This window comes from Trichomonas vaginalis, chromosome IV, assembly GCF_026262505.1.
Source record: "Trichomonas vaginalis G3 chromosome IV, whole genome shotgun sequence".
NCBI lineage: Eukaryota > Parabasalia > Trichomonadida > Trichomonadidae > Trichomonas > Trichomonas vaginalis.
In genome coordinates, this window is record NC_067206.1 from 39,472,395 (window position 1) to 39,500,299 (window position 27,905).

The 27,905-nt window shown below is 29.9% G+C and overlaps 3 protein-coding genes across 3 annotated transcripts, besides 2 other annotated features; 2 read left to right on the forward strand and 1 right to left on the reverse strand.

Moving 5' to 3' along the window:
- The first annotated feature begins 10,717 nt into the window (after positions 1–10,717).
- Positions 10,718–16,608: a mobile genetic element.
- Positions 16,609–18,264: 1,656 nt separating this feature from the next.
- On the forward strand, positions 18,265–20,355 carry TVAGG3_0250210 (ATPase activity, coupled to transmembrane movement of substances; the record flags this gene model as incomplete). Its single annotated transcript, XM_001303146.1, has 1 exon — positions 18,265–20,355. One exon carries the CDS (start codon positions 18,265–18,267, stop codon positions 20,353–20,355), a length of 2,091 nt encoding a protein of 696 aa, XP_001303147.1.
- Positions 20,356–20,855: 500 nt separating this feature from the next.
- On the reverse strand, positions 20,856–21,749 carry TVAGG3_0250220 (retrograde vesicle-mediated transport, Golgi to ER; the record flags this gene model as incomplete). The annotated part of the gene is made up of 1 exon (XM_001303145.1): positions 21,019–21,606. The coding sequence occupies one exon, from the start codon at positions 21,604–21,606 to the stop codon at positions 21,019–21,021; it is 588 nt and encodes a 195-aa protein (XP_001303146.1).
- A 3,734-nt stretch (positions 21,750–25,483) lies between these two features.
- On the forward strand, positions 25,484–25,720 carry TVAGG3_0250230 (N-acetylmuramoyl-l-alanine amidase family; the record flags this gene model as incomplete). The annotated part of the gene is made up of 1 exon (XM_051227999.1): positions 25,484–25,720. One exon carries the CDS (start codon positions 25,484–25,486, stop codon positions 25,718–25,720), a length of 237 nt encoding a protein of 78 aa, XP_051112985.1.
- Positions 25,721–27,817: 2,097 nt separating this feature from the next.
- Positions 27,818–27,905: part of a mobile genetic element that runs on past the window's edge.

The window sequence follows — 27,905 nt, forward strand, 5'->3', positions numbered from 1 at the left end:
TCAAAACAGTCACATTCTCCTTTATCAATTGAAAGAGAAACATTACGAAGAGCATGAACAGGGGTAGAACCTTTATATGTTTTATCTAAACCAATAACTTCAATGAAATTTTGACCTTCTTTTCAACCAATCGTTTTCTTCTAAACGAAATAGTTGTTCCAAGCTGTCAAAGAGAATATGTTTGAAAATCCAATTGGTGTGCTGAACCACAATTCCTAAGGCATTAAAATGTTCAACAAGAAAAGAGAAGTAAGTAATACACCAAATGAAACCACAAGTTATTCCTAATATAACCCAAGAATTCTTTCCATCTCAATAAAATTTCCATATTTTTAATTGTAAATGGATAATTAAATACTTTCGAAATCATGATGTTGTCTATGAACATTGTTGAAATCCATTGTGGAAGGAACATCATTATTGATGCATAATGCAAGATATTTGTTGTACATCAGCCATTGTAAAATTGATGTTGGTATAACGCTCAAAATCAAAAATATTTGCAGTGAAATATATCTTGTATTTTTTGATAATTGCAAATGGAATTGCATTCAAAAAGAAAACTAATAATAAAGAACTAATGGAATTACGAATAAAAGAATGAGAAGAAGTTTGATCCTTGCCGAATCCAAATATAAAATAATTGTTACTAAAAAAACATTTAAAGCTATCGAAATTTGAATTCAATTGTCAAATTCGCAAAGAAATTGTGTTTTCATAAGCTCCTGATATCTTAAGAAGCAATAGTTGCTTTGTCTCTCTAGCTCTGCATTTCAAATATTGAAATAATGAATGAAACTGTGATTCCTGCTGCTACAAGCCATTCAATAAATACATTAAATGAAATCCGTTCTCTCGGAAGAAGACATTCTCGCGCATAATAATTGCGTCGTAACATTCGATATCATTCTCGCCGATCTCTTTACAAATGTGTCAGTAAATTCATCAAAAGAAGTACCATAGAACCAAGCGTATTTAGTAATATTTAGGTTTGCTGTAATATTTGTAGAAATACTTCTCTTTCTGTCTACTTTGATAGACATTAATTCTTTGTAGATTGAATAGTTGTCAAATTCGCTTTCATTATCAAAAATTATACTATAATTTGAATAATTCGCAAGAAAAGTTGTTAAATCATTTCTTGGATAATAAAATCGAGCGGAATCCATAAAAATTTTCAATCCAAGAAAAATTATTAATATCTTGATTATCATACCAGTAATCAAATTCCCTATAGTGACCTTTTCATCTTTGTGGTCACTGCATCAGACGCTGTTGGTATTGTTAGACATAATGAAATCACTATTATGCCAAAACATGTTGAGAAATAAAATCCATTCTGTGAAAACGGACATCAAACAATATTTTCAAAGTAAGCCTTATAAATAAGGAACTGCGCATTGCTGGTATACAATTCTGGCTTTGCAATAAAGCTCCGTCTTGAAGAGATGAGTCTCTCATTTAATGGCTAGTTTCAATTATTAAACATCAATTCTGACATGATCCAAATTTTCAGAAATTTTGAGTGGAAGTTCACGGTGGAATGATCTGAAATACCGATACCGAAAATTAGTTCTTCTTAATCACCTGGTCATTGTTATTAATTTCATCCGAAATGTTTTTTACTTCATCTCAAAAAATAGAGCTTTCAATTTTTTAGATCTTTCAATTAAAACCACTTATAAGCATGAGCGTGAAATTGTTTAAGAATCAAACTCACGGAATCATGTACAGGAGACTGCTTGTATATTTGGAACTCCAAGTTTTCTTTTCTGATCAATTTTATTTTTTCATTATTTGTTGCTGGCCTCTTTGGAATTATTGCAACATTGGTTCATGGATCGTAAAACCTCGTGGCGCACAAGGATTGGAATTTACCAATTTTGATCCAAATAATTTAACATTTGGAAAGAATATCTTATAAAAATTGCACAAAATGCGACGAAGATTCAAAACAGATTATCAGAAAAGTTTTCTTATTTCATCAAAAAAGACTTAATACTGATTTACAATATATGATTTGATTAATTTTGAAGATTTTAATGATTATCAATACGAGAGGGTATTAGATCCAAGAAAGTTATCTAATATACCATTAGCATTCCAAGTTTATGAAAATTCATCAATAATTAAAGAAAATGGTGTTCCAGAAGGAGAATTAAATCTTAGATTTTCTTCACAACTTAACGTATTCTGACACAGCTTTGAAACTGTTTAATAGAGCATTACTTGAAATTTTGTTTGATGAATTGGGAGAAAAAGGAGATGTTGATGTTTCATTAACTGTCCATGATGAAAGACAGTTGTTTTTAGATACTAATATTGAATCAACATATGAATTGATCGTGCCTTATTTCATGCCATTTGCCTTAGTAAATAATTGCAGCAATTTTATGCATAAAACAATTCAAGATATCAAAACACCTGTTCGACCTTACATGATATCATGTGGACTCTCAAGATTTACTTATTGGACAGGAATCGTTATTGTTGATTAATAATCATGACAATCTTTCAACTTATGTTTTTGTTTATTTATTATTCGATAGGAATATTAATCTTTCAAGATGTTGTAGCCAAAACACTATTTCTTAATTGGTTCTGCTCGATTTTTACCTCTCTTCTATACATATTTTGGTCATTTCTTATCAAAGAACTGCAGGTGCAATGTTTTTGTTATTCAAACTTGTCAATTCTTATGACAATCTTAATTACTTCATTCTCATTTAGAGAAAGTCAATACCAGCAGTTTATTCAATATTAACATTGATTTGTCCTTCGGAAACTGTTTGGAGTTTTTTGGAGGATTTCGAAAACATTTCGTTGTATTATCCAGATTTTACCAAAGAATATTGATTTCTTCAAACAAGGAAAATATGTTTTGAATATAATGTATGCATCTGTGTTTGTTTACCCATTGATCATTGGCTTGTTGAATTTTGGTGAAGGTAATCAGTCATAAGATATCAAAAATGTCATTTGAATCACATATCGATGATTTTCGTGCGATAAAAGAAAATCTCCAATCACTGAAGAAATCCATTCAAATGGAAAAACAATGTGAGAGATCAACCTAATGATTATGCAATAAGAATATTCAATGTTTCTAAAATATTCAAAATATACAAAAGGTCAGCAATTTGCGCTGTTAATCAAGTGTCATTAGGCATTAAGGACAAATCAATTTTCGGTTTCTTGGGATCAAATGGTGCTGGAAAGACAACATTGATGAAAATGATACTTAAAGAAATTCCTATTTCAAGTGGTACTATCGAGATCAACGGCCAAAATGTTGAGACAATCTAAAATTACAAATGTTGCAGTTTTGTCCCCAATTTGATGATCATTTGACAGAACAATTAACTGGACGTCAGAACATATGAATATCTTCTGCTATTTGTTAATAAGAGTGGAAAGGAAGCATAATGAATTGATAAACAGAATAATTGAAGTTATGGATTATCTCAACATGTCGACAAAAAAGATTAAAGATATGTCAGGAGGAAATAGAAGAAAATGTGCAGCATTCAATTCCATTCTTATCAAGATTATAAAAACTATTTTATTAGATGAACCAACATCTTCTTTTGGATCAATTGCAAGACATCATATGCATGAGTTGATCAACCAGTACAAAGGCGAAAGAACTTTCATGTTATGCACACATTTGTTGGATGAAGCGCGAAAGCTTGTGTGATAACATTTCAATTATGTCTAGTGGCTGTATATTTACAGTTTGGAAACACACAATACTTGTCAAACAAGTTCGGAACTGAATGAAAGATTGATTTGTTGTTTAAATTCTGGAGACAAAAAAGAAATTGAAAAAGTTAAGGTATTCATTGCAGTAAATATTCCTTCGCTATTTTATCAATGGAAAGGAAAGGTTCAATGATATATTCAGTCCCAAGTCAGAGTGTTTCTATCACAGATCTTTTTGAAATCCTTCAGAAAAAGAAAAGACAGCGAAATTGGCATCAAATTTTCACTTGTTCATGTTCAACATTGGAAAAAGTTTTCATGGAAATAGTTATGAGATCAGAAATAAAGGCACAGAAGAAAAAATAAATGAACCAAAATGGCGACACATCTCGAGCAGTGACTCTCATAAAGAATGATTTAAATATGATACCAGCTTTTATTATTATTAAAATCTCTGCTGTTGACTAAACTTCTTACTTCATTAATATTTATTTTTGTTTCGAGGAGAAGCATTTTTATAATTTCTAATTATGGTATTTGATTTGATGAAAAAGTGAATCAAATATAATAATTGTTACATCAGAAAGGTCTTTAAATTATATAATGTTTTTAGTTAATTCATATTCAAAAAAAACTAATTAAAAAATACCAGGATAATTGTAGTAAAAAAGGATGAAAGAGACATTAGTATTATTAATATAACATAAAGATAATCGTAAACTTTTGCCACAATAATTGTAAACAAAATTAGCAGCATCCGCCAGAATTTGCTTTCCCTATTTTTGAGCTGTGTATCAGCTTCTAGCTTCTTTCCGCTTCTGAAAACTTCTGAGGCTGTGAATAGAAAGAGATTTTCGACTCCTTCGCCGGATAAAGCAGAAACCATAAAAATACCAATGAATTGGTCTCCATATTTGTTGTTTACTTTCTCCATTGTATTACTGCTGATTCTGAAAGATCAATCTTATTTATTGCCAAAAATCAATGGCGCGGCAACAGGATCACATGCATTGCTGACGTTTTCAATCCATTTTGGTATAGCGTCAAATGATACTGAATCATTTATTGCGCAAACAATAATCGCAAGTGGACGAATTTCTTGCATAAATGGGCATAAGAGCTTGAAATTCTTCCTGTCCTGCAGTATCCCAAACAAATAAATCGACCAAGACCTTCGGATATTTTCAACTCTTTTCCTGGAATGATTGCTGCAATCGCTTGATTTCGTTATTGGTGAAAATTGGTTAGCTTACCCATCTGTTGATAATGGATGTCTTTCCTGTTCCGGAGTTTCCGAGTAAAACAACTTTTAAAATGGCGGGACGTTTTCCTGCTTCGGATGACATCTGACACTTTTACTCCCAATTGTTTTTTCGTAGGAGGCGTTGTCCAACCAAAATAACCTTTAAAAGAATTTTACCTTTTTGAGTTTTTTCTTCATATTCAGAGGAAGTAGAGAAAAGTTTAAACGTAAATACATGCGAATGCATATCAGCATTATGCTCGAGCTGATTTGCTATATTTTTCTTTTCGTTAATTTGAATAAATTCGAAAAATACTGATTTATAAAATTATAATAAGAATTATAATTTACATTAAATATCTGATAAAATAATAAATATAAAAATGATGATTTTTTGAATCAAAAATTGAACGATGATTTTTTCAAATTATTATATTTATTGTAAATAACGACAACTGAAGGTGAGATATTGAATATTCATGATTGGGAATTAATCTTCAATTTTGATATTGAGTTGAGATATCATATTAAAAAATGATTTAAAAGGTTAACATATAGCTTAATGATATGTAATATATACATATTATGAGATATGCATATTTAAAAGGGGTATGATCGTTGAAAATGGTATGATTCCTAATTTAATCGCGTAGGAAAATATTATGAAATTAAATAATTAAAAGAATGTTCAAATAACTTTCTATGTGTGTGGTATTAAAAGTATCAATATATACCAAATATAGAATTAAGGTTTAAAAGAAAACAGGGGACACAATTAAACATCTTATATTAATAATAAATTGAGAGCATGTCAATATCTCATAGTTCAATTTGGTTTTCTGGTAAAAATGATCGGTAAAGGTTGCAAGTTTGATTGTGATCAGCGTTTTTTTTTATTTTTGAACGATAATAAGATTGTGAATAAATAGATAATAGCAAACCAAAACATAGTTCGAAAATTTACCTAAAAATGATAGAGTATGGTAGGAAGTACATACCCAGGCTATCTAAAATATCACCTAAAAGCGCTCTTAATTTATGCCAATTGGCATAATAAAGCTACAATTAAGATGCTGACATGATGAAGAATCATTATGAATCATAATTGGCCAGTATGATACAAGATTTAAGAAATCTTAGAGATTATTGATTTCATGAAACACAGTATTACTAAGTTTCAGCACTTTGAAATTTTAACATGTTTGATATGGGTACATAGGATTTATGATTCCAGTCATTTATTTTAAAAAATTAGGAAATAAGAATTTAATATGAAGTGAGTAACATTGGTAATAAATGCTTAATTACTAATATATTATTTCTTGGTAGAAATTAAATGTTTTGGTGGCATTTATTAGAAGTTAAGCTGAGAATCAAAAATGCAAAATTTAATTTTATTTTCGTGTATCTATATGGGCTACACTAAGTTATTGGATGTATATATGAAAGAATCATGAAAATGAATTGATGAATCTCAATATTAGTTGTGTAATTGCTGCGTCATATTTTGAATTCAAAATATCCATAATGTTGATAAATGTATTTAAGATAATACATAAAATTAAGTCTTGAAAAAGATATTCGAAATGTAATTTTCAATAGATTCAAAGTTTGGCATATATTTTGATTTTAACTATTGATATATTTATCGAACATCTATAGTAATAGAATGCAGAACTAACTAAATATAATCAATAAAAAAATATTGAGTTGAAAGTAGTATATATGTGGATGTGGTTTAGTGGACTTTTTTTGTTACATCTATATATAGACGATGCATTAAAATATATTTATTTATAAAACACATTAATTTTTAACATTAATTTTAAAATAATTATTTTTTTTATTCTTACATAAATGACCCAACAAGTAAAACCAGATAAAGTGGATAATAGAATTTTAAGAGGATTGGTGTTCCTGTTTACATTCAAAGATTTAAAGGAAAACAATATTACAGAATGATAAATCCTGAATATGTGAAACATTTATTTAAAAAGGAAGATTGTGAAATTATTAAACGTTAATGATTATGAAAATGCAAAATCAAAACTGAGATATAAATATATTTGGAAGTGATGAAAGTGTAAAGATAAAGATAAATTTATACAGTTTCATATAATGAATGGAAAACCGATAAGATTAGAAAACATTTAGGAGATTATGGGGAAAAATCTGAATTCTTTAAATCTAGTATATACAGCGAGAGTAAAAAAGAAATTAGATATAATTATCATTCATGATATGAAAAATAAACACATTAAAAATACATTAATTTTAAATAATTTATTTTTATCTTTTATAAAATAAATCTATATATAGATGATGTAGATATTCCGCCGATTAATTAAACATTGTTTAAATCCTGAATGGGTTAAACTTCAATTTAAAATTGAAGATATGTGAATTATTAAATGAATATGAAAGCCAAAATAAGCGTAATGAGGTATAAATATAATGATAAAGAATATTTAATTTCATGGAATCAATGGAGTCATAATCAAAGACCTCATAAACGAGAAGAAGAATTGAAAATAATGAAATGAAATCATTGATGACAATTCAAAGAGGATGGAATTCCTAAATTTTGTAGAAAAAACCTTTAGAAACTAATAGGAGGCATATAAACGTATAGATTATTAAATCTCTGAATATCTTAACATCAATTTAAAAAAGGAAGATTGTGAATTATTAAACGTTAATGATTATTGAAAATGCAAAATCAAAACTGAGATATAAATTGATTGAAGTGAGAAAGGTGTAAAGATAAAGATAAAAGTTTAATAACAGTTTCATATAATAACTGGCACACGTTAGGGATAAGAAAACATTTAGGAGATTATGGTTAAAATGTCTGAATTTTCAAAAATCTAGTATGGTACGAGAGAGTAAAAGAATCAGATATAATTATCATTCATTATGATAAAAATAAACTTTAAAAATTCATGTCTTACATTTATGAATAATTTATTTTATTTTGTATGAAACACCAATTTTAAAAATTCATGTCTTACATTTTTTTGAATAATTTATTTTTTAATTCGTATGAAAATGAGGAGGATCAGATTCGTTAACCGGTCAACAATTAATGGATGTCTTTCACCAATTCTTGAAAATGTTAAACAAGTAGATGTTTATTTCGGATGATTATGTAGAAAGTTTATATTATAAGGTAAGTTTAATATTAAACCTATTGCTTTGCATTTGATTAATAAAATTAATTGAAATGCAAAAATTTGGAGATTAATTCCAGATATTGAATATATAACAAATATTAATGATAAATGTTTTAAACGAATTCCAACCACAAAATTCTTTGTAAATTAATTGATTCAAAACTGAGGGAAAAAGAATTTAAACGGCGGTTTAAATATCATTACAAATAAAGTTCAGAACTAGAAAATGAAAAAACTTCAGAAAAAATTAAACATAGACTTTCAAATGATCGTATTGAAAAAATAAAATAAACTAGCAGAAGTTGCAATTTAAATAATGAAATATTTGATGAATATAACCTTGAACTCGAGTGATGCGACTTTAAGTCCTGGGCACTTTGTGCCTTGGGTTTTAAGGACCCAGGCCAACGAGTCATGATTTATTGAAATCAATAATTTATTTCAATTCGCCTCTTCAATAATTTCTATTCTTTTTGTTAAAATCATCTATTTTCATTAATGAGGTGTATTCTGATTGAGGATAGATTTCAAAATACTAACCACTCCTTTTATTTTTGAAATTTTGAATCCATGACCCTCCGGTCTTGGACTCTGTCCTCAACTTTTTAAACATTTTATTCAATTTACACGTTAGTCAATTCTTCAAATAATTTTTTATTATTAGCATAATAATTCATTAAATTCTTTCAACAGATTGAAAAAATTTTTATTTTCAGTAATTGGTTTACAACGTTTATTTTTTGTTGAACATTTTCACTTTCATTTATTTCTTCCTCCTCTGTTTCATTTATTTTTTAAAATCGGTTTCATTTATCATTAAATAAAAAATTAGAATATAAGTGATGAAATATATTTTTTAATTAATATTAAATCAGAAATGGCGGCAGGAATTTCTTTAAAAAATTATGGATGGAATTAAGAAAGCTGGCAGGTTTGGGTTTATAAAAAGGTTATTAAACCTGTTGCCAAACTTTTTGGCACCAGTAGCGAAAAACGGCAGGAACTATCATAGGGTGTGGAGTATTAGGTACTAAAGCAGGTTAATCCGGCCGATGGGAGCCCAACAAGCAGGTAACGCAATTGGTGAATAGCTGAAGGAAATACTTAATAAATAGGAGGTGCGTTAGTGGAAAGAATAAATAAATATTATTTTTATCTCAATATCGGTTGTTAGTCGACGATAAACCTTATCCTTTATTTAATACTTCCCTTACCGGAACATTAGGTGCCTATTTGTTCAGCAACGTCACTAATTGCTTCTTTATTCTTAAATATCCAATTTGCTCCTTTCTTCATTGTTTCCCAAACTTTATGCGCTCCTCTTTTTTTACTTATTCCCACAGTTTCTTAAAGAATCTGCAGCCATAGTTGATTATCATTAAAATTAAAAATTCATTTTCATCTTTTAATTTTGATTTTTTATTTAATTAATAAATGACGACTAACTATTTAGTGCCAAACACAAAAACCGATTAATGGAAATGTTGTTTCATTCATTCGAAAAGATAAATGAAATATTCGCAAAGAATGATAGGTTTAGAAAGATATTATAGAGAACTTGAAATCGTTCATGCTATGACCATTGTGCTCCATATTTTGATGATAAACAAACTCATTTAAGAATTACAAATCCGGCTCATGATGATGTGTAACAATTAGGTGCCACATATATTAAACGGCAAAGTTAAAGCAACTCTAAGTTTCAAATAAAGCTTTCACATGTGATGCGCTTTTAAATGCATGCGTTTATTCGTTGGTATAAATCATCAAAATCAAGCTGTTAAGCAATTAGAAGTAGAAACGAAAGAGGTGATGCCGGTTATCTTCAGATGGATTGTGCCCCGTGAATCTTTCGCATTTGCAACATATAACCAAAATCAGAAAGGAAAGTTAAAAAGTTTGTTCAATTCGTGTATATTAATAATGTTCAAAAAATATGGATAACTCAGTATGTGGTAAATATATTGACCTTCAGAAGTTTTCAAGAAAAGCAAATGAAGAAGTTGATGTCACTTTTATATGATTATTCCGCGTAAATGATTTTGTTAGCATTTCAGGCGTTCGATGATTATCCTAAATCATTTGGTGATATCATTCTTAAATATTATTGTTTTCAGGGATACTTTAGTATATTTGTCAGGTTGACCGTTAAGAGTTGCTGATTTACAAAATTATGTTTATGAAAAGATAAACTGATGAAAATTATGAAAAGATTTATGAATCATGTTGTATAAATATTGATCGCAAATTCCAACAAATCGGACTTCCTGCCAAATTAATTACAAGCTTAGCCGCTACATCTGCTGACGCAACAGTTGAAGACGTTATTATTTCATGCCACAAAGATGGAAGTTTTAGAGGATAAATGCATTACACCAGGATACGGTTTAATTGAATGAAGTCAGTTAAAGCAATACCACGTTTATTCAGTAAGGAAGATCCATTCATGATTCCAGCTCAAACATATTGACGTTCGTTCACTAAATGGAGGTTGCATCACTCCTGAAGCGTATCAGCTCAGATTTCTCATACGCTCTTCATAATGTTACAGATGGTTGTTTGTTAGCATTTTCCGAAGAATGCAATGCAAAGAACGGTTTTAGAAGATCCAATGCTTCGAGGTCTTCAGGTCACTATAGATTCCAGAAACTTCCCCGATCAAGCGATGACCACAGTGGGCGACATATTCTTTACACGTATGCCTTCAGCTTCTGATTTAGATGGATGGTGAATGAATGCACGGGAAGAATACGAGGACTCATTAACTAGACCACTGAATGATGATAATGGCACGCCATTAGCTAGAACATGGAAAGACCAAACTTCATTCTTATGCACTATTCCAGTTCAACGTGATGGAGCGGGTATATTCTTTGATGTAGAAACTTTCAATTCACAAGGTTACAGTACAAGTGAAAGCTTATCCAATCATTCAGGGGTGAAAATGACAACTTACTGTTCAAAGGTGACAAATCCTCCTCAGGTTTGGTTTACTAGGACTACATTATTGGACATGGACACCGGATGAAGGTTTGAAATATTCAGTCAACAGGTACACCACCACAGTATAAGAAGTTCATATTGATGAAAATATGATGAATAAGAAATGTATAAAATTATAAATTATTTTGATTAAATGGATTTAAATTCATCCACCCTTATGAGAATTAGCAGGGAGTATATAATACATACGTTTAGGATGATTATGATTAATGAAGCAGTTGAGTGATAATAGAAAAATGCTCTATCTAAGGAAAAATTAATTGAAAATTCCATATTCTGAATGTTACTTAAATTCAATCAACTGCCAGCAATTTGGTAAACAAAATAAATGGTAAAACATTAACGATATTAAAACAAATTATCATTATTGCTAACACTTCACCCTATTTCACATGTGTTAAATTATATCAACCGTTCAGGTTCACCTTCAGATGATACATTTGAATTTTAAAGCATTTAATCAAAATTCCAATTATTTATTTATCACAAGAAGAAGCAGAAGATTATTTAAAAAAAACTTGTGTAATGTTATAAAAGAATTATATAATACAATCAAGAAGCAAGGATTAGAGGATAAAATTATTGATAAACAAAGGATGAATTATTTGAAACACTTTCTATTTTCAAATTTTGATAGAGAATTTTTGCATTTTCACTCATTTTTCTAGATTAGATGCCGTGAAATCAAAACTAATAACTAAATGAGAAATCATATTTTAATCAGTTATTAACTCAATGTCGAACACATTCAGTGTTCAATTCTTCATGGCTGTCAATACTTTTAAAGCATTAAGCACAAACATTAAATCAAATCTATCAAACACTTTTCATTTTCAGTGGGTTTAGTCCGTCAACAGTTGAACGTTATGCTTTATCAAGGTGAATTTACCAATGAGCATTAATGAACATTTACACACAATATCAAACAATTTAGGAGAACATGGAAAAATAATAGTTGATTTAAATAAAGGTTTCATTAAAATTTGATTAACTTTTAATAATTAATTTTTATTTTTTATTTATAATTAAAACATGACAGAAATTGCAAATTCTTCTACAGGTTCCATTAAAACAAGCGAACAAACAAAAGGTGCATATAATAGAACTATGAAAGTTCCAGACGGAATGAAAGAATTAGTTCATATTGTTGCCGGTTTTCAAAAGGATGTTAAACAAATGAGAAACGTTTTAACATTACCAGAAGCTCAAGCAATTATGGCCAAACGTCACGGACCAAAATTGGGAAGCACACGAAGCAGACATTACGGGTCCAAATGGAAAACCTGATGGAATAAATGAAGTTTTCGTTACTGGATGGTAAAGCGAAATAATTAAATCCATAAATGGTCTTATAAAATTAACAATGGACGGATTATCCTAAACTGTAAAGCATATATGAATAACATTATCCTATGGCCAATTTGATTGAAAATTGGAAAAAGCTGTTAAACAATACATTGGAGAAGGTGAAAATGGTCCAATTAATTCATACCGTCATAATCCATTTCTTATTCAATGGTAAAGACATTAAATGCTATTAAGCAGGGACCGTGTCAGTGCGATTAACCACGATATTCTAAACCAGTCTTGATGGATCAATATTGCAAAATTTGAACTCTGAAATTCCAGCTAATAGAAATTCTTTAAAGTTGCTTTGAATTCGATCCAGTTTTTCGCACAATGTTAAAGATGAACTTAAACAGCAATTGCCAACCAAGTTATCAGTAGCAAGGAATTCAGATAGGTGCTTTCATCCTCAAGCATTCAAAGATTTAATTAAGAAAACCATTATATCAGCAACGAGGTTTAACATCATGTTTTAGTTTAAGAATCAGATAGAAGAGAAATTTGAGAAAATCAAATGATTATAAGAATGCAATTAATGCAATTATATTAGGTCTATTAATTTCGTATGAAAATGCAAAAATCACTTCATGAACAAATACAGGAAATAATATATTGAAGATGAACCAATGCTGCAAATGTCCAGTATATGTACTCGTAAGAGATATTTTTATCTAATATTAAATGGACGCACAGAACTTAGCGAATGCACAGCAACCTGGACAACCAAACCCAGAGAATATTCCAAATGAAGTTAGAATACAAACTGCAATGGCAAACTATGGTCAAGTGCCAACAGATGTACAAATGCAAACTGCCATGTCAAATGACGCTGCGTTAGGTTTGCCACCATGGTATGCAAATATGAGATGGAAAGAGTTTTATACAAACCCTGAAGTGGGATATAAACAACTTATGCAGATGACGCGCAACACAGGAGTTGACCCAGAGTATGTTTTCTACCAGAGGAGAAATAGAATGTATGAGCTCCAGTTAAAAAATGCTATGGAACTCAACAGGAAACGTAAGAGACTAGGCGGACATTAGATTTTTACATATAGTAAAATGGGTTTCTGGAAGAATAGGAAACTTCTTTCGAAATGTTGGAAGAGGTATATGAATGGAATAAAAACCGTAGGAAGAGGAATTTGGAACGGAGTCAAAAATATTGGTAAAAGGGTAGGTCAGTTCGTTGGTATTATACCTAAAGACCCTGAACCAGAAGAACAAGCTCCTGTTATACAACAGCCTGAACCTGCACCACAGTCAGTTGGCAACCAAATCCAACACCTCAACCGTATTAAAAATATATTTTTACCGTTCGATAGTAGTTGTATATGAAACTAAGTTCTAAGTAAAACGCATGGATAATGGAATATTCTTTTTCTTCCATCTGTGTAAACCATACTTGAAAGTCTGAAATACTTCCACTTGGTGGTTCTATATACTTTGTAGGTTTTTCGTAAAAGTCATTTGCCAAGCATAAAAAGAGTTTTGGCCCAGAAATAGAAGCATGAACAATAATAGCATGGGTCGAAAACATTTTATATATAGTTCATTCTTCATATCGACTGTAAATATTTGCTAAAGGAACTTCGACTTCTGATTAACATTCTTTGATAATTACCATGAACATTGCAGTGAATTCTGTATATATTTGTTACGTCTTTCTTTGGATTGTCTTCGTAGATTTGAAATGACACTTGTGAATTTTGTTTTCATATACAATTCTCACATAAAGTGTGCTCTCGGTATTTGCATATTCATCAGCATATTTTTGCATAACATGAATTTATTTATACTTCTATATTTTTTAACGCAAAGTCTGTAGAGAAGATGAAAGTCAACTTGTATTAGCTCAATCTGCTTCCACATTTTTCGTTTCCTTCAGATTATATAATCTATATGAAACCTTACAATAAATGGAAACTTTATCTTCTCGAAAAACTTCATTCTACGAAAGCCAATAGCTTTTGTGACAGATGGTCTCTTAGCCATCTTAATGGGTAGTCAAAACGATAGCCTTCATGCTTTACGGTCTCTGTCTCAAACTTTTGACCGACATTAGTAAAAAGTTCATCTAATGGTTTAGTTGTAGCAACTCTTGAATTTTTCTTTTTCTATTGAAGCATATTTTATCTAGAATAAAAATGTCGAAAGATATGCTTCTATGAGAGAAATACAACACAACCGACAACTCATTTGCAAGCTCTAAATAAAAAACACAACAAACTTTTCAAACTATTTCTAAGATATCTGAGTCATTGAAAGAAGGAAACTTAAAACTGACATAAACCAATGACAGAGAGTTTCTTTTCAAGACAAGAAGAACAATACTGTCTGTATAAATCCACACAAAAGGAACTTTAAACGAGAAAACCTATAAATGAACTTCTTTTGAAAGCAGATGTTGACAACAAAGCTGACAAAGAATATGTAGACGATGCGAATAGCAAAAGAAGAGAAAAGAGCTATACAATGCTTATGCAACAAAAGAACATACTCATCCTGAACTAGCAGACAAAAACATATGTTGCAACAATAAACATGTCAAGTGAAGTGACAAGAGCTGAAACGAATATTCTAAAAAGACTCATACACATTCTATATCTGAAATAACAGACTTAAACGTTAGCCTTGAAAATAAGGTAGATAAGGGACTTATGGCTAGTGTGTTAGTGAAGAAGCGGATAAGAATATGTGGATGAAAAAGATAAAGAAATTATAGAAAGGGTTGACTGGTACCATGAATGGACATCGAAGACTTTTAAAGGTTAAGCCGATACAGGATGGGTTTCAGGATGTTTAGACCTTAAAGCAGATAAAACTTATGTTAACGATGAGTTAGCAGAAGAAAGCAAATAAGAACATACACATACAATTTTACAACTGTTGCTATAGAAATATTGAAGGAACGGTTGAAGAAACTGGTGGGGATGTATTATATTGTAACCTCCTAACTTTCCACAAGGTTTAACATCGGATGAACGACATAACAGACGATGGAGAAACATTTAGATGTAAAAGATGTTTATGTCATGAAGGATAATATAATATTAAATTCACTGCTCAAGATTTATATGACAAGAAAGCAGACAAAAACAGAGCTTCAAACATTAAAGACAGAAATACTTCAAACAGTTATATCCTATAGGCTCTATTATACAGTCAATGAACTCTACCAGACCAGAAGTAGTACTTGGTTTTGGAACTTGGACTCAAATAGTCGACAGGTTTTTGTATTGTGCAAACTCTTCAAAGGAAACAGGTGGAAGTAAACGATTTCAGGTGAAAACTTACCTGCACCAGTCACTACATAGATTTAAGTACATCTCAAGCAGGTTGGCATAAGCATAAATTTTGGATTTGGTCAGCATAAAAATAGGAAACAAAGGGACTGAATTTACATATTAAAACATATGATGTTAAGACGACGTTCAGTTTGCTATAAATTGTTTCTTGGGTGACACTCAGGGAGATGGAAACCATACACATCGCGTTTCGGGATATACGCAAACAACGGGACAAGTAAAGATACATGCCACCTTACATGACAGTTTACGCATGGTATAGAAATGCTTAGTCGTCATTTTCAACTTCTTTAGCATATTGTCAGGAGTTGTCTTATATTTGTTAGGAACTGTCTTTGAAAGTATACCACCTTGAACCTTAACAAGTTTGAAACGAGGTCTGACAATAGTAGTTTTATCTTCTGCTTGCAGTCTGTACATTTTGCCATGTTTGCCTAAAACTTCATAATATTCTCTTGTATACTTCTTCTATTTTTACGAAACACGAATGCGGAGTACCTGTCGGGTTCCCATTGTGTCATAGTCAATAATATTTTCATATGGGTCGCGTTTAGGTATTTCTATTTTTACTTTGTCCCTTTCTGAAGTTTGAAGCCTGGCATTCTTTCTTGTTTGTCTCTTTTGACTAAACTATTAAATATATAGTCTTTCTCTAAGTCGGGTTGTTTTTCATTTCTTCGGGGAATGGTTTCCCAAACCTTTTTGTTTACGGTTATTGTAAATATTTAAAACTTGTCTCATCTTTGCCATGGAGAAGTGTCTATATTTTGTCGTCATATGACATTTCATTTTGCTTCACCACCTTGTGGTTGTTTAAGTCTCTTAAACATTTATCTCTCATTACGAAGAGCATGAACAGGGGTAGAACCTTTATATGTTTTATCTAAACCAATAACTTCAATGAAATTTTGACCTTCTTTTTCAACCAATCGTTTTCTTCTAAACGAAAATAGTTGTTTCCAAGCTGTCAAAGAGAATATGTTTGAAAATCCAATTGGTGCTGAACCACAATTCCTAGGCATTAAAATGTTCAACAAGAAAAAGAGAAGTAAGTAAACACAAATGAAACCACAAGTTATTCCTAATATAACCCAAGAATTCTTCCATCTCAATAAAATTTCCATATTTTTAATTGTAAATGGATAATTAAATACTTTCGAAATCATGATGTTGTCTATGAACATTGTTGAAATCCATTGTGGAAGGAACATCATTATTGATGCATAATGCAAGATATTTGTTGTATCATCAGCCATTGTAAAATTGATGTTTGGTATAACGCTCAAAATCAAAAATATTGCAGTGAAATATATCTTGTATTTTTTGATAATTGCAAATGGAATTGCATTCAAAAAGAAAACGTAATAATAAAGAACTAATGGAATTACGAATAAAAGAATGAGGAAGAAGTTTGATCCTTTGGCCGAATCCAAATATAAAATAATTGTTACTAAAAAAACATTTAAAGCTATCGAAATTGAATCAATTGTCAAATTCGCAAAGAAAATTGTTGTTTCATAAGCTCCTGATATCTTAAGAAGCAATAGTTGCTTTGTCTCTCTAGCCTCTGCCATTTCAAATATTGAAATAATGAATGAAACTGTGATTCCTGCTGCTACAAGCCATTCAATAAATACATAAATGAAATCCGTTCTCTCGAAAGAAGACATTCCTCGCGCATAATAATTGGTCGTAACATTCGATATCATTCTCGCGATCTCTTTTACAAATGTGTCAGTAAATTCATCAAAAGAAGTACCATAGAACCAAGCGTATTTAGTAATATTTAGGTTTGCTGTAATATTGTAGAAATACTTCTCTTTCTTGTCTACTTTGATAGACATTAATTCTTTGTAGATTGAATAGTTGTCAAATTCGCTTTCATTATCAAAAATTATACTATAATTTGAATAATTCGCAAGAAAAGTTGTTAAATCATTTCTTGGATAATAAATCGAGCGGAATCCATAAAAATTTTCAATCCAAGAAAAATTATTAATATCTTGATTATCATACCAGTAATCAAATTCCCTATAGTGACCTTTTTCATCTTTTGTGGTCACTGCATCAGACGCTGTTGGTATTGTTAGACATAATAATATCACTATTATGCCAAAACATGTTGAGAAATAAAATCCAATTCTGTGAAAACGGACATCAAACAATATTTTCAAGTAAGCCTTATAAATAAGGAACTGCGCATTGCTGGTATACAATTCTGGCTTTGCAATAAGCTCGTCTTGAAGAGATGAGTCTCTCATTTAATGGCTAGGTATTCAATTATTAAACATCAATTCTGACATGATCCAAATTTTCAGAAATTTTGAGTTGGAAGTTCACGGTGGAATGATCTGAAATACGATACCGAAAATTAGTTCTTCTTAATCACCTGGTCATTGTTATTAATTTCATCCGAAATGTTTTTTACTTCATCTCAAAAAATAGAGCTTTCAATTTTTTAGATCATTTCAATTAAAACCATTATAGCATGAGCGTGAAATTGTTTAAGAATCAACTCACGGGAATCATGTACAGGAGACTGCTTGTATATTGGAACTCCAAGTTTTCTTTCTTGATCAATTTTATTTTTTCATTATTTGTTGCTGGCCTCTTTGGAATTATTGCAACATTGGTTCATGGGATCGTAAAACCTCGTGGCGCACAAGGATTGGAATTTACCAATTTTGATCCAAATAATTTAACATTTGGAAGAATATCTATTAAAAATTGCACAAAATGCGACGAGATTCAAAACAGATTATCAGAAAAGTTTTCTTATTTCATCAAAAAGAGACTTAATACTGATTTACAATATATTGATTTTGATAATTTTGAAGATTTTAATGATTATCAATACGAGAGGGTATTAGATCCAAGAAAGTTATCTAATATACCATTAGCATTCCAAGTTTATGAAAATTCATCAATAATTAAAGAAAATGGTGTTCCAGAAGGAGAATTAAATCTTAGATTTCTTCACAACTTAACGTATTCTGACACAGCTTTGAAACTGTTTAATAGAGCATTACTTGAAATTTTGTTTGATGAATTGGGAGAAAAAGGAGATGTTGATGTTTCATTAACTGTCCATGATGAAAGACAGTTTGTTTTAGATACTAATATTGAATCAACATATGAATTGATCGTGCCTTATTTCATGCCATTTGCCTTAGTAATAATTGCAGCCAATTTTATGCATAAAACAATTCAAGATATCAAAACACCTGTTCGACCTTACATGATATCATGTGGACTCTCAAGATTTACTTATTGGACAGGAATCGTTATTGTTGATTTAATAATCATGACAATCTTTTCAACTTATGTTTTTGTTATTTATTATTCGATAGGAATATTATCTTTCAAGATGTTTGTAGCCAAAACACTATTCTTTAATTGGTTCTGCTCGATTTTACCTCTCTTCTATACATATTTTTGGTCATTTCTTATCAAAGGAACTGCAGGTGCAATTGTTTTTGTTATTTCAAACTTGTCAATTCTTATGACAATCTTAATTACTTCATTCTCATTTAGAGAAAGTCAATACCCAGCAGTTTATTCAATATTAACATTGATTTGTCCTTTCGGAAACTGGTTTGGAGTTTTTTGGAGGATTTCGAAAACATTTTCGTTGTATTATCCAGATTTACCAAAGAATATTGATTTCTTCAAACAAGGAAAATATGTTTTGAATATAATGTATGCATCTGTGTTTGTTTACCCATTGATCATTTGGCTTGTTGAATTTTTGGTGAAGGTAATCAGTCATAAGATATCAAAAATGTCATTTGAATCACATATCGATGATTTTCGTGCGATAAAAGAAAATCTCCAAATCACTGAAGAATCCATTCAAATGGAAAACAATGTGAGAGATCAACCTAATGATTATGCAATAAGAATATTCAATGTTTCTAAAATATTCAAATATACAAAAGGTCAGCCAATTTGCGCTGTTAATCAAGTGTCATTAGGCATTAAGGACAAATCAATTTTCGGTTTCTTGGGATCAAATGGTGCTGGAAAGACAACATTGATGAAAATGATACTTAAAGAAATTCCTATTTCAAGTGGTACTATCGAGATCAACGGCCAAAATGTTGAGACATCTAAAATTACAAATGTTGCAGTTTGTCCCCAATTTGATGATCATTTGACAGAACAATTAACTGGACGTCAGAACATGAAATTCTTCTGCTATTTGTTTAATAAGAGTGGAAAGGAAGCTAATGAATTGATAAACAGAATAATTGAAGTTATGGATTATTCTCAACATGTCGACAAAAAGATTAAAGATATGTCAGGAGGAAATAGAAGAAAATGTGCAGCATCAATTCCATTCTTATCAGATTATAAAACTATTTTATTAGATGAACCAACATCTTCTTTGGATCCAATTGCAAGACATCATATGCATGAGTTGATCAACCAGTACAAAGGCGAAAGAACTTTCATGTTATGCACACATTTGTTGGATGAAGCGGAAAGCTTGTGTGATAACATTTCAATTATGTCTAGTGGCTGTATATTTACAGTTGGAACACCACAATACTTGTCAAACAAGTTCGGAACTGAATGAAAGATTGATTTGTTGTTAAATTCTGGAGACAAAAAAGAAATTGAAAAAGTTAAGGTATTCATTGCAGTAAATATTCCTTCCGCTATTTTATCAATGGAAAGGAAAGGTTCAATGATATATTCAGTCCCAAGTCAGAGTGTTTCTATCACAGATCTTTTTGAAATCCTTCAGAAAAGAAAAGACAGCGAAATTGGCATCAAATTTTTCACTTGTTCATGTTCAACATTGGAAAAAGTTTTCATGGAAATAGTTATGAGATCAGAAATAAAGGCACAAGAAGAAAAATAAATGAACCAAAATGGCGACAACATCTCGAGCAGTGACTCTCATAAAGAATGATTTAAATATGATACCAGCTTTTATTATTATTAAAATCTCTTGCTGTTGACTAAACTTCTTACTTCATTAATATTTATTTTTGTTTCGAGAAGATTTTTATAATTCTAATTATTTGGTATTTATTGATGAAAAAAGTGAATCAAAGTAATAATTGTTACATCAGAAGGTCTTTAAATTATATAATGTTTTTAGTTAATTTCATATTCAAAAAAAATAATTTAAAAAATACCAGGATAATTGTAGTAAAAAGGATGAAAGAGACATGAGTATTTAATATAACATAAAGATAATCGTAAACTTTTGCCAAATAATTGTAAACAAAAATTAGCAGCATCCGCCAGAATTTGCTTCCCTATTTTTGAGCTGTGTATCAGCTTCTAGCTTCTTTCCGTTCTTGAAAACTTCTGAGGCTGTGGAATAGAAGAGATTTTCGACTCCTTCGCCGGATAAAGCAGAAACCATAAAAATACCAATGAATTGGTCTCCATATTTGTTGTTTACTTCTTCCATTGTATTTACTGCTGATTCTGAAAGATCAATCTTATTTATTGCCAAAATCATTGGCGGGCAAGGATCACATGCATTGCTGACGTTTTCAATCCATTTTGGTATAGCGTCAAATGATACTGAATCATTTATTGCGCAAACAATAATCGCAAGTGACGAATTTCTTGCATAAAGTGGCATAAGAGCTTGAAATTCTTCCTGTCCTGCAGTATCCCAAACAAATAAATCGACAAGACCTTCGGATATTTCAACTCTTTTCCTGGAATGATTGCTGCCAATCGTTGATTTCGTTATTGGTGAAAATTGGTTAGTTACCCATCTGTTGATAATGGATGTCTTTCCTGTTCCGGAGTTTCCGAGTAAAACAACTTTAAAATGGGGGACGTTTCCTGCTTCGGATGACATCTGACACTTTTACTCCCAATGTTTTTCTAGAGGGTGTCCAACCAAAATAACCTTAAAATGAATTTTACCTTTTTGAGTTTTTCTTCATATTCAGAGGAAGTAGAGAAAAGTTTAAACGGTAAATACATGCGAATGCATATCAGCATTATGCTCGAGCTGGATTTGTATATTTTTCTTTTCGTAATTTGAATAAATTCGAAAAATACTGATTTATAAAATTATAATAAGAATTATAATTTACATTAAATATCTGATAAAATAATAAAATAAAAATGATGATTTTTTGAATCAAAAAATTGAACGATGATTTTTTCAAATTATTATATTTATTGTAAATAACGACAACTGAAGGTGAGATATTGAATATTCATGATTGGGAATAAATGTTCAATTTTGAGATTGAGTTGAGATATCATATTAAAAATTGATTTAAAAGGTTAACATATAGCTTAATGATATGTAATATATACATATTATGAGATATGCATATTTAAAAGGGGTATGATCGTTGAAAATGGTATGATTCCTAATTTAATCGGTAGGAAAATATTATGAAATTAAATAATTAAAAGAATTTCAAATAACTTCTATGTGTGGTATTAAAAGTATCAATATATACCAAATATAGTAATTAAGGTTTAAAGAAAACAGGGGACACAATTAAACATCTTATATTAATAATAAATTGAGAGCATGTCAATATCTCATAGTTCAATTGGTTTTCTGGTAAAAATTGATCGGTAAAGGTTGCAAGTTTGATTGTGATCAGCGTTTTTTTTTATTTTGAACGATAATAAGATTGTGAATAATAGATAATAGCAACCAAAACATAGTTCGAAAATTTACCTAAAATGATAGAGTATGGTAGGAAGTACATACCCAGGTATCTAAAATATCACCTAAAAGCGCTCTTAATTTATGCCAATTGGCATAATAAAGCTACAATTAGAATGCTGACATGATGAAGAATCATTATGAATCATAATTGGCCAGTATGATACAAGATTTAAGAAATCTTAGAGATTATCTGATTTCATGAAACACAGTGATTACTAAGTTTCAGACTTTGAAATTTTAACATGTTGATATGGGTACATAGGATTTATGATTCCAGTCATTTATTTAAAAAATTAGGAATAAGAATTAATATGATGTGAGTAACATTGGTAATAAATGCTTAATTACTAATATTTATTTCTTGGTAGAAATTAAATGTTTTGGTGGCATTTATAGAAGTTAAGCTGAGAATCAAAAATGCAAAATTTAATTTATTTTCGTGTATCTATATGGGTACACTAAGTTATTGATGTATATATGAAAGAATCATGAAAATGAATTGTGAATCTCAATATTAGTTGTGTAATGCTGCGTCATATTTTGAATTCAAAATATCCATAATGTTGATAAATGTATTTTAAGATAATACATAAAATTAAGCTTGAAAAAAGATATCGAAATGTAATTTTCAATAGATTCAAAGTTTGGCATATATTTTGATTTTAACTATTGATATATTTATCGAACATCTATAGTAATAGAATGCAGAACTAACTAAATATAATCAATAAAAAAATATGAGTTGAAAGTAGTATATATGGATGGGTTTAGTGACTTTTTTTGTTACATCTATATATAGACGATGCATTAAAATATATTTATTTATAAACACATTAATTTTTAACATTAATTTTAAAATAATTTATTTTTTTATTCTTACATAAATGACCCAACAAGTAAAACCAGATAAAGTGGATAATAGAATTTTAGAGGATGGTGTTCCTGTTTACATTCAAAGATTTAAAGGAAAACAATATTACAGAATGATAAATCCTGAATATGTGAAACATTTATTTAAAAAGGAAGATTGTGAATTATTAAACGTTAATGATTATGAAAATGCAAAATCAAAACTGAGATATAAATATATTGGAAGTGATGAAAGGTGTAAAGATAAAGATAAAGTTTATACAGTTTCATATAATGAATGGAAAACCGATAAGATTAGAAAACATTTAGGAGATTATGGGGAAAAATCTGAATTCTTTAAATCTAGTATATACGAGAGAGTAAAAGAAATTAGATATAATTATCATTCATGAATGAAAAATAAACACATTAAAAAATTAACATTAATTTTAAAATAATTTATTTTTTATCTTTTATAAAATAATCTATATATAGATGATGTCAGATATTCCGCGATTAATTAAACATTGTTTAAATCCTGAATGGGTTAAACTTCAATTTAAAAATGAAGATTGTGAATTATTAAATGAATATGAAAGCCAAAATAAGCTAATGAGGTATAAATATAATGATAAAGAATATTTAATTTCATGGAATCAATGGAGTCATAATCAAAGACCTCATAAACGAGAAGAAGAAATTGAAAATAATGAAATGGAAATCATTGATGACATTAAAGAGGATGGAATTCCTAAATTTTGTAGAAAAACCTTTAGAACTAAGTTAGGAGCATATAAACGTAGAGTATTAAATCCTGAATATCTTAAACATCAATTTAAAAAGGAAGATTGTGAATTATTAAACGTTAATGATTATGAAAATGCAAAATCAAAACTGAGATATAAATATATTGGAAGTGATGAAAGGTGTAAAGATAAAGATAAAGTTTATACAGTTTCATATAATAACTGGCACACGTTAGGGATAAGAAAACATTTAGGAGATTATGGTAAAAGTTCTGAATTCTTCAAATCTAGTATGTACGAGAGAGTAAAAGAAATCAGATATAATTATCATTCATGAATGAAAAATAAACTTTAAAAATTCATGTCTTACATTTATGAATAATTTATTTTTATTTTGTATGAAACCAATTTTAAAAATTCATGTCTTACATTTTTTGAATAATTTATTTTTTTAATTCGTATGAAAATGAGAGGATCAAGATTCGTAACCGTCAATCAATTAATGGATGCTCTTTCACCAATTCTTGAAAATGTTAAACAAGTAGATGTTTATTTCGATGATTATGTAGAAAGTTTATATTATAAAGGTAAGTTTAATATTAAACCTATTGCTTTTGCATTTGATAATAAATTAATTGAAAATGCAAAAATTTGGGAATTAATTCCAGATATTGAATATATAACAAATATTAATGATAAATGGTTTAAACGAATTCCAACCACAAAAGTTCTTTGTAAATTAATGATCAAACTGAGGAAAAAGAATTTAACGGGTTTAAAATATCATCCAAATAAAGTTTCAACTAGAAAATGAAAAACTTCAGAAAAAATTAAACGATAGACTTTCAAATGATCGTATTGAAAAAATAAATAAACTAGCAGAAGTTGCATTTAATAATGAAATATTTGATGAATATAACCTTGAACTCAGTGATGGACTTTAAGTCCTGGGCACTTTGTGCCTTGGGTTTTAAGGACCCAGGCTCAACGAGTCATGATTTATGAAATCAATAATTTGATTCATTCGCTCTTCAATAATTTCTATTCTTTTTGTTAAATCATCTATTTTCATTAATGAGGTGATTCTTGATTGAGGAATAGATTTCAAACTAACCACTCCTTTTATTTTTGAAATTTTGAATCCATGACCCTCCGGGTCTTGGACTCTGTCCTCAACTTTAAACATTTTATTCAATTTACACGTTGTCAATTCTTCAAATAATTTTTTATTATTAGCATAATAATCATTAAATTCTTCAACAGATGAAAAAATTTTTATTTCAGTAATTGGTTTAACAACGTTTATTTTTTGTTGAACATTTTCACTTTCATTTATTTCTTCCTCCTCTGTTTCATTTATTTTTAAAATCGGTTTCATTTATCATTAAATAAAAAATTAGAATATAAGTGATGAAATATATTTTTTAATTAATATTAAATCAGAAATGGCGGCAGGATTCTTTAAAAAATTATGGGATGGAATTAAGAAAGCTGCAGGTTGGGTTTATAAAAAGGTTATTAAACCTGTTGCAAACTTTTTGGCACCAGTAGCGAAAACGGCAGGAACTATCATAGGTGGAGTATTAGGTACTAAAGCAGGTAATCCGGCGATGGGAGCACAAGCAGGTAACGCAATTGGTGGAATAGCTGAAGGAATACTTAATAAAATAGGAGGTGGTTAGTGGAAAAATAAATAAATATTATTTTTATCTCAATATCGGTTGTAGTCGACGATAAACCTTATCTCCTTTATTTAATACTTCCCTTACCGGAACATTAGGTGCTATTTGTTCAGCAACGTCACTAATTGCTTCTTTATTCTTAAATATCCAATTTGCTCCTTTCTTCATTGTTTCCCAAACTTTATGCGCTCCTCTTTTTACTTTATCCCACAGTTTCTTAAAGAATCCTGCAGCCATAGTTGATTATTTCATTAAAATTAAAAATTCATTTTCATCTTTTAATTTTGATTTTTTATTTATTAATAAATGACGACTAACTATTTAGTGCCAAAACAAAACCGATTAATGGAAATGTTTTCATTCATTCGAAAAGATAAATGAAATATTCGCAAAGAATGATGGTAGAAGATATTATAGAGAACTTGAAAGTTCATGCTATGAACCTTGATGCTCCATATTTTGATGATAAACAAACTCATTTAAGAATTACAAATCCGGCTCATGATGTGAACCAATTAGGTGACACATATATTAAACGCAAAGTTAAAGCAACTCTAGTTTCAAATAAAGCTTTCACATGTGATGCCGCTTTTAAATGCATGGCGTTTATTCGTTGGTTATAAATCATCAAATCAAAGCTTTAAGCAATTAGAAGTAGAAACCGAAAGAGGTGATGCCGGTTATCTTCAGATGGATTGTGCCCGTGAATTCTTCGCATTTGCAACATATAAACCAAAATCAGAAAGGAAAGTTAAAAAGTTTGTTCATTCGTTATATAATAATGTTCAAAAATATGATAACTCAGTATGTGGTAAATATATTGACCTTCAGAAGTTTCAAGAAAGCAAATGAAGAAGTTGATGTCACTTTTGATATGATTATTCCGGTAAATGATTTGTTAGCATTTCAGGCGTTCGATGATTATCCTAAATCATTTGGTGATATCATTCTTAAATATTATGTTTTCAGGGATACTTTAGTATTTTTGTCAGGTTGACCCGTTAAGAGTTGCTGATTTACAAAATTATGTTTATGAAAAGATAACTGATGAAAATTATGAAAAGATTATGAATCATGTTTATAATATGATCGCAAATTCCAACAAATCGGACTTCCTGCCAAATTAATTACAGCTTAGCCGCTACATCTGCTGACGCAACAGTTGAAGACGTTATTATTTCATGCACACAAGATGGAAGTTTTAGAGGATAAATGCCATTACACCAGGATACGGTTTAATTGAAGAATCAGTTAAAGCAATACCACGTTTATTCAGTAAGGAAGATCCATTCATGATTCCAGCTCAACATATTGACGTTCGTTCACTAAATGGAGGTTGCATCACTCCTGAAGGTATCAGCTCAGATTTCTCATACGCTCTTCATAATGTTACAGATGTTGTGTTAGCATTTCCGAAGAATGCAATGCAAAGAACGGTTTTAGAAAATCCAATGCTTCGAGGTCTTCAGGTCACTATAGATTCCAGAAACTTCCCCGATCAAGCGATGACCACAGTGGGCGACATATTCTTTTACACGTATGCTTCAAGCTTCTTGATTTAGATGGAGTGAATGAATGCACGGAAGAATACGAGGACTCATTAAACTAGACCACTGAATGATGATAATGGCACGCCATTAGCTAGAACATGGAAAGACCAAACTTCATTCTTATGCACTATTCCAGTTCAACGTGATGGAGCGGGTATATTCTTTGATGGATTAGAAACTTTCAACTCACAAGTTACAGTACAAGTGAAAGCTTATCCAATCATTCAGGGTGAAAATGACACTTACTGTTCAAAGTGACAAATCCTCCTCAGGTTTGGTTTACTAGGACTACATATTGGACATGGACACCGGATGAAGGTTTGAAATATCATCCAACAGGTACACCACCACAGTATAGAAGTTCATATGATGAAATATTGATGAATAGAAATGTTAAAATTATAAATTTATTTTTGATTAAATGGATTTAAATTCATCCACCCCTTATGAAGAATTAGCAGGAGTATATAATACATACGTAGATGATATGATTAATGAAGCATTGAGTGATAATAGAAATGCTCTATCTAAGGAAAAATTAATGAAAATTCCATATTCTGAATGTTACTTAAATTCAATCACTGCAGCAATTGGTAAACAAAATAAAGGTAAAACATTAACGATATTAAAACAAA